General features: G+C 41.3%; 1 protein-coding gene across 4 annotated transcripts in view; it reads right to left on the reverse strand.

Moving 5' to 3' along the window:
• Positions 1-738: 738 nt before the first annotated feature.
• The window catches only part of CMC1 (C-X9-C motif containing 1), a 77,553-nt gene continuing 61,962 nt past the window's right edge, over positions 739-16,329 (reverse strand). For all 4 annotated transcript variants that reach the window (XM_060162502.1, XM_060162499.1, XM_060162500.1 and 1 more), the window contains 2 exons: positions 4,193-4,283; positions 739-1,002 (listed from right to left, as the gene is read on the reverse strand). In XM_060162502.1, coding sequence (XP_060018485.1) covers positions 882-1,002; positions 4,193-4,283 — 212 coding nt within the window. In that variant the 3' untranslated portion in view covers positions 739-881. The remainder of the gene's footprint in view (positions 1,003-4,192; positions 4,284-16,329) is intronic.

The raw sequence follows: 16,329 nt of genomic DNA on the forward strand, positions 1-16,329 counted from the left end.
CCCAGCCGCTCCGCGGCATGCGGGATCCTCCCGGACCGGGGCATGAACACGCGTCCCCTGCATCGGCAGGCGGACTCCCAACCACTGCACCACCAGGGAAGCCCAAGAAGACTTTTTAAAAGATTAAAATATTTTCAGTAGCAGAATTAACAGGTCAAGGAATGCCACTACATTTTAGGAAATTTTCTATTAAAGATGTAAGTAAAACTAATTCATGTACAAGCACTTATCTCCTCATCTATGTTTCCAAATAAGCCTTTACTTCTACTAATAACCATTAAAGCGCATTTACCATGTCCAAGACTCCAAGTATGTCCAAGTACATACTCTACTTCCCTACTCAGTTAATCCTCAGTGGTGGAGCCAGGTTCATGACCATCCTGCTATACTGCCAAGTTATTAACTCCTTTGAAGGCTTCCATTCCTGCTTTCCTTTAGTTACTTCTGGTCCCATGATTAGTCTATAGATTGATGAGTAAGATTCATGTGGAAACCTAAAGACTGGTATCACTGTTAGAGAACTATAGCTGTTCTCTATATGAAAAACCCCATTACAACCCAGGCAAACCATGTCCCATTTCCCTGCTTATTCCTATGCCATTCAATAAACTCAACTTTGAAGTTTAAAAAAATATATTTTAGATAAAATTATTTCCATAATTAAGGATAAACCCATTATGCCCAGGTAAACCATGTGCCAATTCCCCACTTACTCCTATCCCATTCAATAAACTCAACTTTGAAGTTTAAGAAAAACCTTTATTTCAGATAAAATTATTTCCATAATTAAGGATAAAGCAGACACTTCTTTGAGTCCATCATTTCAGGTGACTGTGATTTCCATGAACATTGGCGTTACTGAGTATCATTTGAATATTTGCCTACATGCTTGTGGGAAGCTTCTGCAGCCTTTCCTTGGTAGGAATTCCAGTTTTTCTGAATTCTTCCCTTTCCTTCAGGTATTCCATTTTGCATTCTTCATAAAAGGCTGGATCATTATAGCTATGAAAAAATGAAAATCTTTTAAAGGGAATCACTTTGTAAGCATATAAGCTTATTTTAACAATACATTCAGACATCCGGTTCATCAGGCACAATCTTTAGAAGCAGGTTTTTAGTAATGGTCATAAATTCATTGTAAACATTAGGCTACCAAATTAAAGAAAAAAAAGACCTAATGGTTCTTTTTTGAATACCAATGTCCCAGGATAGGACAATGGGAAGTCAGGGCACCCATCCTCAGGGATCCATGAGAGCAGACAAGACTGCATCACAATTATGTACACAAAGTACTACGGCAGTTGTGGCCCGAAACATGGGGCAGAGTGGAAAAAGGGGAGCTGTCAGGGGGAGAGGTTTGAGTTGCATTTTGAAGGACCAACAGAAACCCACATAGAAGGCACATGTGGAAAATCCCACAGATGAGGAAAAACTGTGATGCATGAAGAAGGACAAGTAGATTAGTACCACCATAGCAGATCATGTGCAGGAGAAAGGGCATGAGATGCTGGAATGGGGAGGGCCAAATCATGGCGATTTGGGGATGCTGGAATGGGGAGGGCCAAATCATGGCGATTTCATGCCCCACTGAGAAGTCAAATCTACCCTGAACGGGCACTGTTCACAAAGCAACTGTAAGATCAGTTCTGTGCCTTAGATTGGGGGCCCCCAACCCCTGGGCCACGGACCGGTACTGGTCTGCGGCCTGTTAGGAACTGGGCTGCACAGCAGGAGGTAAGCGACGGGCAAGGAGCAAAGCTTCATCTGCCGCTCCCCATCGCTCGCATTACCGCCTGAACCATCCCCTCCCCGCCCCCACCGTGGAAAAACTCTTCCACGAAACTGGTCCCTCGTGCCAAAAAGGTTGGGACCACTGCCTTAGATGAATCTGACAGCATGTGGCAGATAGGCTAAAGGTGGGCAGCAAGGGTGTCCAATAAATAAGCTATTACAATAATCCAGACAAGAAATGAGGAGGACCTAAGCCAAAGGAAGCACAGTTCTGATGAAAAGGATGAAGTGGATCTGGGGGAGAATGAGGAGATGAAATCAACAGGAGATCAGGAAGATTCTAGATCCAAGACAACTATAATTCACAAAGACACAAGGCAGGAGTCAAAGGAGCTCAGTTCGGTTTCGGACCAGCAGAGGGAAGTGGAGACATGCCATGACCCATAGGAAGCAGCTGAATTCCACAGGTGCAAACTGAGCTTTCTCAGATTTAAAACGGAGAAGAGAACCTGGGGAACCAGCTTTAAGGAAGAGGTTAAGGAAGAAAAGGTGGAGAAGAAATAGGTAGAGATGCCGAGGAGACAGGAAAGAGCTTAAAGAGGGAAGCCAGATGGAAGGGACTTCCAGGGGCTTCCAGAGAGGGGTCAAGTATCAGAGAAAAGATGGAACCTCCCGGAAGAGCAGTTCCAGTGTCGTGAGGGCAGAAGCCAGACTGCAGTTTACTGAAGGATGAGTGAGAAGAGACGGGGAGAAATAATAGAACACAAAACTGACTCAGGGTGTCACCAGGCGGAGATGAGAGAGGGTAGTGGCTCCACCCATGGAATGTTGACAGTAAGTAAAGCAGAGCCCCCACTCAAGCAAAGACAAAAAAGCAGTATTTCTTAGAGTATGTTGAGACTTGAGGTCAAGTAGAATTCTTCCTAATAGCTCTCATTTCTTTCCCACAAATGTCAGTCACTCCTCTTGGTTTGCTCCCCTCTCTTCTAAGCAGTTACAGCCTCCCCCTGCACCCCAGGATGGACTGGGACCTGTTATCTTCTCCATCTCTAGGGGGCGACAGATGGCAGGATATGCCAATGATTAATATCCAGATAACAAAAGCTAACAAATAACACAGACAAACTTTTAAAAAGAGCTAACAATTACTGAGTACATAGTATCTCCTATGTGCCAGCGCTGGGGTGACGTGTTTCCACGTGAGGAAGAATCACCCCACCTGACAGTGAGGACCCTGCATGGGTTGCAGGGGGAGCTACGCCCCGGGGGACCCAGGAGACACCAGCTCGCTGCCTTCCCCATGGTCCCTGCTCCTGGCTCCAGTGCTGCCCTGTCCCAACTAAGAATAATGAGTCCCTATAATATGATGACTGAAACCAAGGTGTCAAAATCTTTCAATCAATGTACAAAAGGGAATTTAACAAATTCAGTCACACAAATGTGAAAGAGGTTCATCTATTCATTCAACATCTCTTGGCAGCTCTAGGGACCAGAACTCTTACTTCTCCACAGTTAAACACTTAGTGCAGGTCTGGGCTCATAAAAAAGAGCAGCTATTAGAATTGTTTATTGACTTGAGCAAAGACATGCGGACTTGGAGTATGTTTCCTTATCTATAAATGTAGAGGTTCAGTATTCTAAAAGAGTCTATAAACTCATGTGTACATTATTTGTTATCAAAAAAGAAAACAATTTAAGATTCAGATAATCACCACATTTTATGTAATTGCCTAAGAAGTATCAAACAATCCTGACACAGATGCTTCACAGGCTAGGGGAGCAGAGTACAGAAGGAAGTAAGGGTTCGCCAAAACTAAGATCTCACGGACAAATACCAACTCCCTACTCACTAAAGCACTGTATCCACAACACTGCCTGTCAATAATGTGGGTGATAAAACATGTGGGGAGATGAGCAGAAAGCAGCTGCATTCAAAGGCCTCTGCATATTTTTACTTTAAGATTCAAGGAACTACAACAGAATATCAGTGAACATGATATTTAAGAATTATTTTTCAAAGTAATTTAACTTCAAAAATCTAAATTTACCTTTGTAGCCTTCATTTGATTTATTGCAACTCTCCTAGAAGTTAAATTACATTAGTCCAAAAGATCCCAAGGCTGGCAAAAGTACCTTTTCATTAGAAGAGATAAACATAATATATTCTATTTTCTGTCCATGAAAAGGAATTTATTAAATCATATGAAAAATCTTGTATTTTAATCAGATAAAATGCTGACAAACACACAAAACTTGAAAAGACCCTTCATAAATATGTTGTATCGTTTTTCTTAGAAGAATCTTTAACAAATTAAAATTTTAGACTCAGCCAACTATATGACAAATTTGGTGGGGAGAAGTAGAGATTACATGTAATGAGTTAAATAACATACTCTTATCTACTACACAGACTACACACACACATATACACAGGAGCACAAACGCTGAGGTAACTACTTACTAAGCAGTTAGACATTCTTTCAATGCAGAATTTTCTTTGCGGCATTTTACTACCATAAGGATTCCAGAGTCCTTGCAACATTTAGTGAAATCTGAAATAAAAAATTTGGAAGAAAAAAATGACCTGTAATTACATCACTGTAATTGTTAACAGCTCTAAAATATTCACTCATTTAACATCTATTACCTAGACTGTACTTGGCTCACAGGACATGCTCCACGAAAGACGTGTACATGGATAAAAGGCAGAATAAAAGTCCTTTACTCTGTAGATTTGAAAGGGGGAGAGGAGACCTCTGAGGTGAAGAGTGAAGGGACTTCACAGAGGCAGAATGTAGAGAGTAAGTAGGATTTCTAATTCAGACATACTTCATTGTACTGCATTTTACTACTGTGCAGACACTGCATTTTTTTTTTACAAATTGAAGGTTTGTGGCAACACTCCTTTGAGCAGGTCTATCAGCACCATTTTTCCAACAGCATTTCCTCACTTCATGTCTCTGTGTCATATTTTGATAATTCTTGAAATATTTCAAACTTTTTCAGTATTAATATAATTGTTACGGTGACCTGTGATCAGTGATCTTTGATGTTACTATTGTAACTGCCAACACAGAGAAGATAGCGAGAGAACTGGAATTGGAAGTGGAGCCTGAAGATGGGACTGAATTGCTGCATCTCCTGATAAGACTTGAACAGAGGGGAAGTCGCTTCTTATGGATGAGCAAAGACAGTGGTCTTGAGATGGAATCTACTCCTGGTGAAGATGCTATAAAACTTGTTGAAATGACAACAAAGGACTTAGAATATTATATAAACTTAGTTGATAAGGCAGCAGCAGGGTTTGAGTGGACTAACTCCAGTTTTGAAAGCAGTTCTACTGTGGGCAAAATGCTATCACACAGCACTGCAGGCTGCAGAGCAATCATTCATGAAAGGAAGAGTCCTTCGATGCAACAAACTTCATTGTTGTCTTATTTTAAGAAATTCACCCCAACCTTCAGCAACCCCACCCTGATCAGTCAGCAGCCACCAACATCAAAGCCAGATCCTCCATCAGCAAAAAGATTACGACTCGCTGAAGGCTCAAATGATGGTTAGCATTTTTTAGCAATAAACTATTGTTTAGTTAAGGCATGTACATTCTTTTTTTGGACATAAGGCACACTTTAATATAGTGTGAACATAACTTTTAAATGCACCAGGAGACCAAAGAATTCGTGTGACTCGCTCTATTATGATATTTACTGTATTGTAGTGGTCTGAAACCAAACCTGCAGCATCTCCAAGGTCTCCCTACAGAGAAAAAGAGTATATTCTATGGATGAACAACAAGGTTCTACTGTATAACACAGAGAACTATATTCAAAATCCTGTGATAAACCATAATGGAAAAGAATATTAAAAAAAGAATGTATATATATGTATAACTGAATCACTTTGCTGTACAGCAGAAGTTAACACATTGTAAATCAACTATACTTCAATTTAAAAAAAAAAAAGAGTATATTCTAGAAGAAATGAATAGGAAGAGTAAAAGGGGAGTTGTGCCCAGACACAGGCCTCTGGGGGCCAGTTTCTGTGTGTCTTCTGATGGCATCAATTTACCCTCTTTCTTTCACACAACCTGCCATGGTCCTTCACTTCTGATAATAGGGCTCCCATCCCATTCCTGAGTCAACTCTGAAATGCCCCAGAAAATCCAAACGGCTTTCTATCACATTTCCATTCTGGTAGTTTCCCTTTTAAACTGTACTGGCCCCTTGGCATCCTGCCTTCTCAGGACCACCAACCCAGAAAACCCAGGTGCCAGAGGCCAGCCACAGTGGGGCCCTCTGCTTCTCTACTGGGTCTGCTTTGGGTCAGACCAGGTCCCTCCTCAGGACAGTGTATGGGGTTCCCCTGCTTGGGCAGCAACTCTCCTGAACTCTTCTGGTCCTTCTCCTACCCACTGGGGGCTCTAGTCCCAGCCCCAGCCGCCTCCAGTCTGTAACCAACCATGTCCATGTCAGACCTTAAAATATGACATCATCCTCACAGAGAAGCTGGAGAATAGCTTTTATAACTCTTTTAGTACAAAATTATCAGGATTCCCCTCTTTTCTTGAGCTCTGTATTACCCTTTCAGCTACTAAGAAATAAAATTTATAATCATCTTAAAGCAAGCAGGTAATTTCAGGAGTCTCCATGAAGACACAAAATATGTAACAAAAGTGAAATTTTAAACCACAAGCAAACTGAAAATGATTGAGATTTGTAAATGCACAAGAAACTCCTTCGAGGGGCTATGCCAGACCAAGAGGCCTATGGCATGGACGTCCAAGTCCACTGCACAGTCTGCAGGATGAGGGGCGATGGGAGTGAGGACAGCTGATGTGGGAGAGGACCTGACTTCAAACGGTGTGCGTGTCTGGTCACACACAGCGGGGCAGGGATGCTCCAGCTCAGAGCATGGGCTCCTTCAGCTTGCTGTTCACCAGTCTCAGAACTGCCACTGTTTACTGAGTCCTGAACCGAATCAGGCATCTTTTTCACTCAACTACACATGTTCTTGTCATCTCTTCACTGATGAGCTGGGCACGTGGGCCAAATCAGAGCAAGGGGACTTCCTGTGTCCTTTGATGAGGATCCCCTATGACTCAAAAAGGCAGAGCAGACTTACAATCAGCTCGTTCTCATCAAAGGTCCTGAATGGGGGGCCACAAGGTTATTGAAAAGTCCACTAACTTCCACTCTGGAAAGCCATTAGCATCCCTACATATGAACTGCTCTTCGTACAGCCTGATGTTAAGACCTGCCTTTCTAGAGGTAAGGGTTATGATCCTAAATAAGAATTAAGACAGGAGCAACCCTCAAAGGGAATGTGAACGTAAAGTTAATCCAGAAGTGACTGTTAGATGGTGGTGACAAACCGTGGGCTGACTCTTCGCAGCCTCACCATCACTCAGAGACCTGGATCAACCAGCACACTCAAGTATCATCTACAGAAAGGTCATGAGCATCATGAACTTTACCTCATGAACATATGCTAGTTGACCAAACCCCAATCCCTTGCAGGAAAACATGAATACAAGGGCTATTACCAAAAGTACACTTTCTGAATTTAACACACCCAATACTTTTACACTTGACAAATTCACAACAGAAGGCTTAGGCATTGAAATATGCTAAGATTTGTTTTCCCTAATATGACTAAAAATGTCCTCAAGTAGGGACCTGACTCCAGATAGCATTTATGTGTTCTGATTACAATAAAGGCACAGTCTCTGTATTTTCACACTTGTCCAGATCTCTTCAGGAGTAACTGTGACTGGCCTGAAGCCTCAAGCTGTTTGTAAGGTTTCTGTCACTTGTTTAGCAACAAGATTTTAATGAGGATCCTTCTTTCAAACCACATTAGCAAACATTCATGTATCAGTGATGTTGCCAGATTCCTAGGATGGTATTCTGAAACAAGCCCAATTTAAATCTCTTCTGTCTCTCAATATTAAGTGTTAAAGAGCTTGTATACCTGTATATAAATAAATTATTCACCATTAAAGACTATGAAAATGAACTTTCATTCACTTACGTATATCTTAAGGTAATGCAAATAAATATCAATAAACAGTGAGAGAGATGATTAAAAGTTATTCCAAACTTTAAAGAAATGTGCTTAAAGATAGCACTCAAGACTTCTTTCTTCAAAATATCAAGAACATGAAATTCTATCCTTCTTCTGTAAACACTCATTTCTCTGAAAGAAACCACTTAACAAATAAACTATGGGTAAAAATATTCTGTGGGCATGATAAAATTTGGATCAAGTGAAGCTAGGGAAAACAAAGACATAAAGTCTCCTATTAGTCTAGGATAATGGGCAAAATAATCATACTGTGATTAAATACAAGAAGTCCATATAATTTCCAGTTTATATAAGAAAAAACTTGGGGAACCTCCATATAAAAGCAGTAAGAGAAAGAAATGGTTTGGAATTCATTGCTTTTCACACATTTAATTTATGGAACTTCTGAATGTATTTTAATATTTAAATAACCGCCAAAAATACGGTTTCCTGATTAAGCCAAGGATGAAGGGCAAGGCTGTGCGTGGGAGCAGAAACGCTTACCTTCCACACGTTTCATTTAGTCAGTTTCAAGCAACGTATTATTTTGCAAATGCAGTCATACAGGTAGAACTAAAGCATTCAATGAGAAATGACAATTTAAAAACATACAATATTAAAAGAAGTAATTCCAATGTTTCATATCTCTGACCAGAACCACTCCTTTTATGATTCCACTAACTTATATTTTCTAAAAAATCCTGAGCTTATGAATTTTTCACACAACCATCTTTAGACATAGCACTTACTTCTAACTTTCTAGTACTTTTATTTCCTCAATCAGCAAAGTACTTATAGAGTACCTATTTTGTTTCCAGCATTACAAAAAGCAGAGCTCTATTTGGGTACCAACATAATTTAGAATTTTAACATATGAGCTCTGTGTAATATTTCCATGACTACACCACCATCTTGATGGTTTCACTTTTAAATCCGGAACTTCAATTTAATCTAAAGGAAAGACATTTAGGAGGTCTTGCTTATTAAAGAAATGTAGTAGGCAGATTTTTAAATCACCCTAAATTCAAAACATATAATCAACTCTACAACTGGAAATCTTACGCATAAAACGGCTTCCTTATAGTGAGCTAGATAATAAAAACAGAGATGTACTTGATACAATGTATAAATGATCTGTTGACCAGTTACTGAATCAGAAGAGGTTTTTAAATGATACAACTTGGGGACAGTCTAGGTAGGTGTCAACTTTTCTTAAGATTTCACTTCAGACAAAGGTGTCTGTGAGTTTTAGATTTATAACAGAAATTGAAATCTAAAGCTAATTTTCCCAGGAGAAGCTATCTTCTAAGTGAAGACCTGTGTGCAGAGCCTCCTCAAGCTGTGGAGGCAGAGGGCCCTGGGTGCTGAGCTCACCAGCGTCTCGTGCAGGGGTGAAGACCTGAACCAAGGCATGTGTCCTCTCCCTCCTAATGGCTGCTCAGAGAGGGCAGCCATGGCCACAGGCCACAAAGCACATTATCTATATAATCAACGTATTTCATGAAGCTCATGGGAACTAGTTTGTAAACAGCTCTGACTTTATGAATACATTTGTTTATAAAATTTAGTAATGAAACTGTAAGAGCTCTTCACAACCTTTGAGTCCATGATACCAGTAGTATGGCTTCTGGAAAGAATTCAATCCAATCCAACCTACAAAAAAGCCAAATATTATAAATAATTCTAGAATGGGTGAGAAGCTACTTAGGACAAGCTCAATTTAGTTGCAAGAAGTGTATTAGTGAGTATCTGCCAGCAAACACTGTAACAACAACAAAATTCCATAGACAATTTTTCAAGAGATCCATAAAACTAACCCTTCAATGGAAAACATAACACGCAGAAGCCACCTCATCTTTTATGAGACACATTCACTGAAACACTGGTTTCTTCACTGCACTCACACCTCAAAATGTTTGTTTCCAAAGGTAAATCAAAACTACTGGGGCTTCCCCGGTGGCACAGCGGTTGAGAGTCCGCCTGCTGATGCAGGGGACATGGGTTTGTGCCCCGGTCCAGGAAGATCCCACATGCTGCAGAGCGGCTGGGCCTGTGAGCCATGGCTGCTGAGCCTGCGCGTCCGGAGCCTGTGCTCCGCAACGGGAGAGGCCACAATAGGGAGAGGCCCGCGTACCGCAAAAAAAAAAAAAAATACTGCAGGTGGGAAATCACCAAATCATGCCATCACCTTAATGTTTAAGAAGAGATCCAACTGCAAATATTTCATTTATTTTTTTCTTTTTTTTCTTTTTTCTTTTATATTGGAATATAGTTGATTTACAATGTTGTGTTAGTTTCAGGTGTACAGCAAAGTGAATCAGTTATACATATACATGTATTCATTCCTTTCCAGATTCTTTTCCCATACAGGTTATTACAGAGTACTGAGTAGAGTTCCCTGTGCTGTACAGTAGCTATACAGGTCCTTGTTGGTTACCTACCTTAAATATAGTAGTGTATATATGTTAATCCCAAATCATTTATTTTTTTCTTAAATTTTCAGAGTAGAATGAAAAAGAAAAAAGTCACTTACATTCCTGCCTCATAATAGTAACAACAACAATAATAGCTAACATCGTACTCATTACAACCCAGGCACTATCCAATGAGTTAATTCAGGCTTTCACAGTTATTAACTGATTCAATAAATTAAAATTTTAAATTTTTTCAAATATTCTTTCAGTACTTATCCCATAGGCTCATAAAATATCAGTCATTCATTCATTCAACAAACATTTTCCAAGTACTTACTACACGCCCAGCACTATGCTAGGTTCTGTGGTTTCCACGCTGAACAAGACAGAGGGAACCAACAGTCCCTGAGGAAGATAGATAATTAAAAAGTGCTACCGGGCGAGTGTGGTACCCACTCAGACAGGGGGAGGCAGGGAGGGTGCTGTGGAAGCACAGAATTGGGACTCCAAACCCATCCAAGAGGGGCTTACCATCCTTGTAAGCTATGATCTACACTGAGTCAGCTGGTGGATGGGAGGTAGAGGAGGACAGGCATGTACTACTATGACCAGCAGGCAGTGCTCAATGTTTAGGCTTTGTCCTGAGGGGAATGGAAATCCTTAGAAGGGTTTTACACAGTGAAATGGCACCATCAGATTTTCTTCTGCAGAGAACTAGAAGAGCTGGCAGGGAGGCAGGAGTGGGAATAACAGGGAAACTGGTTAAGATGTGAGTACAATAATCTGAGCAAGAGATGGCAAGGGGGTAAAAGGCAGAGGAGTAGAAGCATCAGTTCAGGGGGTAACAGACAAGGAGTCAGGGATAATGCCTACACCAGGAGTCCCCAACCCCCGGGCCGTGCCTGTTAGAAACCCGGCCTCACAGCAGGAGGTGAGCAGCCGGCGAGCAGCGGGCGGGCGAGCAAAGCTTCATCTGCTGCTCCCCATTGCTCGCATCACCACCTGAACCATCACATCCCCACCCCCACCCCCCCACTGCCCCCCAGTCCATGGAAAAATTGTCTTCCACGAAACCGGTCCCTCGTGCCAAAAAAGGTTGGGGACCACTGGCCTGCACTTTTCACTGGGAGCAGACGGCTCAGTCTGATGACTCAAAAACACCAGAAAAGAAACACATATGACATTGTTCTGTTTTGGCTGCAGCCCGTGGAGGGAGATGGGGAACAGACGAGGACGAGTTTCAGACACAAACAGCTGGGGGACCTTTGAAATATCCAAGTGGACTCTCCAGAAAGCACTCAGCTCTACAGGGCTGAGGCAAGTTGGAAGAGACTGTTTTGACAGTAGTAACTTATTAAAAATAATGAAAAGTAAAGAGGCCCTGGGTAACCACTGGGCTGCCCATATTTAAGGGTCAAGCAGAGAAAGAGAGGAGACTGGAAGGCAGAAGGACCTCAGGGCATCACAGAAGGCAAAGGAACCAAGACACTGACCCTCTGTATAGAGATCAGGGTCCACTGGACCCAATTTTAATTTCTGAGTTTCTTTCATGAGTAGCTCTAACCAATATTGTAAAGATATTTCATGATTTTTATTTTTTCTTAGAGGCCTTCCATAAAATCACAGAAAACATATTTTGCAATACAATAAAACTCATTTCTATCTTGCAATTATCATATAGGTCATTGCATCTTTGTGTAAGGCTAAGACACAATATAGACTCTTAATGATCTTAATGAAACATTTTACTATATTATCCTAGAACTTATTTCGTCATGACTCAGCAATTATTCCCAACTATGCTAAAAAAGGCTAAAATAATATGAAAACAAAATGATGGAATCACCTAGAAAAATGATGCCACAGTGAAATAAACCTTCATTATTTTATCAGTTTTCTTATTGTACTGCTTGATGCATTACATCATCACTCATGAATACATAAAAGTAGTCTTTTGGGTTTTGCTTTCCTTGAACACAGTTGAGATTTGAGATTTTTTTTTTCACTTTCTGATTACGTTAGATAGAATAGCCCCTAAAAATGTCCAAATCCTAATCCCTGGAACTGGTGAATATGTTAGGTTACATGGCAAAGGGGAATTAAGGTTACTAAGCAGCTGACCTTCAAATAAGGAGATTATCCTGGATTATCCAGGTGGGGCCCAAGTAATCACAAGGGTCCTGGAAAGTTGAAGAGGGAGGCACAGATGAAGAGGAAGAGACGTGATGATGGAGGCAGGGTCAGAGGGAGGTTATCCTGCTGGCTGTAACAATGGAAAAAGAGGAACACCAGTCAAAAAACTGGGTGCCTTGTAACAGACTGAATGTTGGTGTCCCCACAAAATCCATATGTTGAAACCCCACTGCACCCCCGCTACCCTGCCACATGATGATATTAGGAGGTGGGGCCTTTGGGAGGTAGTTAGGATGAGATACGGTCTGGAGGGTGGTATCCTCATAAATGGGGTTAACGTCCTGATAAGAGTCAAGGGAGAGAGCTGGCTTGCTCTCTGCTCTCCACCATGTGAGGACACAAAGGTCTGCAGCCCGGAAGAGGAACCCAACTGTGCTGGCACTCTACTCTAGGACTTCCAGCCTCTAAAGCTGTGAGAAATGAAGTTTTGTTGTTCATGAGTCCTCCATTTGTTATTTTTGTTAGAGCAGCTCTGCTAAGACAGGCCTCTAGAAACTGAAAAAGGCAAAGAAATGGATGTTCCCATAGAGCCTCCAGAAGGGAATGCAGCTCTGCCAACATCTTTTTTTTTTAATTAATTATTTATTTATTTATTTTTACTTTTTTGTGTGTGTGTGTTTTTGGCTGCACTGGGTCTTAGCTGCAGCGTGCGGGCTCTTCGTCATGGCACTCGGGCTTCTCTCTAGTTGTGGCATGCGGGTTTTCTCTTCTCTAGTTGTGGTAGGCAGGCTCCAGGGTGCGTGAGCTCTGTAGTTTGCAGCACATGGGCTCTCTAGTTGACGCGCATGAGCTCAGTAGTTGTGTGGCACGGGCTTAGTTGCACCGCGGCACGTGGGATCTTAGTTCCCCAACTAGGGATTGAACCTGTGTCCCCTGCATTGGAAGGCGGATTCTTCACCACTGGACAACCAGGGAAGTCCCTCTGCCAACATCTTGATGTTAACCCAGGAAGACCTGTGTCACACTTCTGAACTACAGACGGTAATGTGACAAATCTGTGCTGTTTTAGGTTACTGAATGTTTTTAATTTGTTACAGCAGTGATAGTAAACTAATACACTGCCTATAGTAGAAGAAAGAAAACTGACAAAAAGATGATTCCCACGTATTAGATGAATCAGAAGATGAATGTGAAGAACTGAAAGCAGCACTCCAGACTCTGATGATGGTGGTGAAATGGATCTATAAACACAACCACAGACTAGTACCTTCAGATGACAGTATCCCAGGTGAACTTTCTCAAAATCAGGACCTGATGAGTAAATAACATACTTTGAAGGACAAAAAGGAAATATGGCATACTCACCCCATCAGTCATTTGACAAGAGGGACATCTCATGCACATGGCGTCCTGTAACAAGAACCTGTACATCCCACGTGCTAGGGACACACGGCAGTGTTCTCCCTCATCTTTTATGCTGAAGTATATGTGACCCAAATGCCTAAGGCTGGCTTATGAACAAAGATGACTAGAAGGAAATAGTATTTATGGGATGTATAAGTCAAAAAACTAAAAAAATCTGAAATTATGGAGCAAAAAGCATGACTATCCTCTCGTCAAAAAAAATTAGTAGCCAAAAAATCAAAGTTTTCAAAAACGTATTTTATGGATGCAAGTATAAGAACAAGGATTGCTGGTGCAGGGGGACTGACTGGAGGTGTGTTGGAATCTGGAGCAATACTGACAAGATAGGTGTGTTCCAGGTCCACAATGAATTAGTTTCATTCAAACACATTGTATATAAAACTTCGAGTTTTATGAATATGAATTTCAAGTATTAAACTTTCATAACAGGGAAACAGAATAAAAATTGGAACTTGCTATGTTTAATTATTATTAAAATTTCTAAGGTCACTCTCCCTTTGTTCTTCCATAAATTTTTTTGAATATGATTTTTAAATATAAAAATAAATAAATAAAAGGTATCCACAAATGACTATCTTTTCTGGGACAGTTTGGGTTAAAGAAGGCATGGTCAGGCTTCCCTGGTGGCGCAGTGGTTGAGAGTCCGCCTGCCGATGCAGGGGACACGGGTTCATGCCCCGGTCTGGGAAGATCCCACATGCCGCGGAGCGGCTGGGCCTGTGAGCCATGGCTGTTGAGCCTGCACGTCCGGAGCCTGTGCTCCGCAATGGGAGAGGCCACAACAGTGAGAGGCCCGCATACCGCAAAAAAAAAAAAGAAGGCATGGTCATTATTGCTGAATGCTAAGATGAGGAGTGAAAATCACCTATTGGTTTTTATGTTAACATCTTATGAAATTCTGCTGTCCAGAAATATCTTTGATTCACATAAGGTCAGAGAGAGGATTAGAACAAATAAAAATCATTGCTCCTTATCACTGATGCATTAAACATAGCTTTTATTTCCAACTTTTACTTCCAGGACAGTTATTTCTTTAATCAAGTGTTCATTAATTACAAAATAGGGTCCCTAACTTCAATGTGTTTATAATACAGTGATAGATGCACAAAGCAATTCAATAATACCAAACAGTTGTGTCTTCACTGGGTAAACTTGGGTTTGTAACCCTCTAAACCCTGCACACGTGGCTACCAAACAAGGTTTGAAATGTGCCTACTCCTAATTTTGGCGTTCTGTTGGTATAAAAGACATACTGGATTGTGGGAGCTTAGGATGGAAAAAGTAACATAAACTACCTTGTTCATAGTTTTTATATCGATTGCATGTTAAGTAGATAATATTTATTTACTATATAGATTAAATAAAATATTTAAATTACTTTTACCTTTTAAAAGTAATGTCACATTTAAAAAATGTGGCTACTATAAGTTTAAAATTATAAATATAGTTCACGTTATATTTCTATGGTCCAGTAAAACTTCCTGCAATGATGCAAATGTTCTCTGCACTTTCCAATAGTGTAGCCACTAGCCACATGGGACTACTGAGCACTTGAAATGTGGCTGATGCAACTGAGGAACTGAATTTTTCTTTCTAATTAAGTTAGTTAAAGTGACATGTGCATAGTGGCTGCCATTTTGAACAAGGCAGCCCTGGACATGTTTAGTTCCCTGTACTTCAGGTGAGTCGCAGACAGGCAGCTGGTGATGAGCTGCTCAGATTCTTTATCTCCATTTACTGGAATGGAAGTTCAATGGGAATAAAATGTGATTCCGACCAGGAGCCCTTAGTATGTAGCACTTGGAACGAGATGATCTCTGTTTATGGAGAACAAAGGGCAATAATACATTAATGCTGAGCCGGGTCTATATCTCCATTAGAATAAACTGTCTTATTTCAGGTGGCCTTTTTTTGTTTTTCCATTTCCTATGTGATTTCATGATTTTTTCTTGCAAGGTATTTAAAGATGTTAATAGTAATAGGAATAAAATCAAAATAATAATGGCCACTGAAATATACTATTTATTATACACCAGACACGAGTACTTTATGTTTATTAGCTCACGTGAATTTTTGCAAATAACAGATAAGCACTATTATTATCTTCATTTACCAGACAAGGAAACCTGAGCTTTGAGTAGGTGACGTCACACATTTCCAAGACACACAGTGTGGCAAGGACTGGCCTGGAGCTAGGCCTCCTTAATTCCTGAAAAATACTTGTAACGACTATAGAATCCCACTTACTCCTTTCCACAGTCAGAACACAGGAAAATCCTCCACACCCAGCAGAAATCCCCAGGGTCACAGGAGAGCTGTAAGCCCCACCAGTCACCTCACATGAGGTCACAACTGGGACCGGGAAGTGAGTGGGGATGGCTCAGCCCCTCCAGTCACCACCACAGGGAAAAAAAAAAAGCTACAGGGCTTCCCTGGTGGCGCAGTGGTTGAGAGTCCGCCTGCCGATGCAGGGGACACGGGTTCGTGCCCCGGTCCGGGAGGATCCCTCATGCCACGGAGCAGCTGGGCCCGTGAGCCACGGCCGCTGAGCCTGCACGTCCGG

The sequence above is a fragment of the Lagenorhynchus albirostris genome, chromosome 10 (assembly GCF_949774975.1).
Source record: "Lagenorhynchus albirostris chromosome 10, mLagAlb1.1, whole genome shotgun sequence".
Classification (NCBI taxonomy): Eukaryota; Metazoa; Chordata; class Mammalia; order Artiodactyla; family Delphinidae; genus Lagenorhynchus; species Lagenorhynchus albirostris.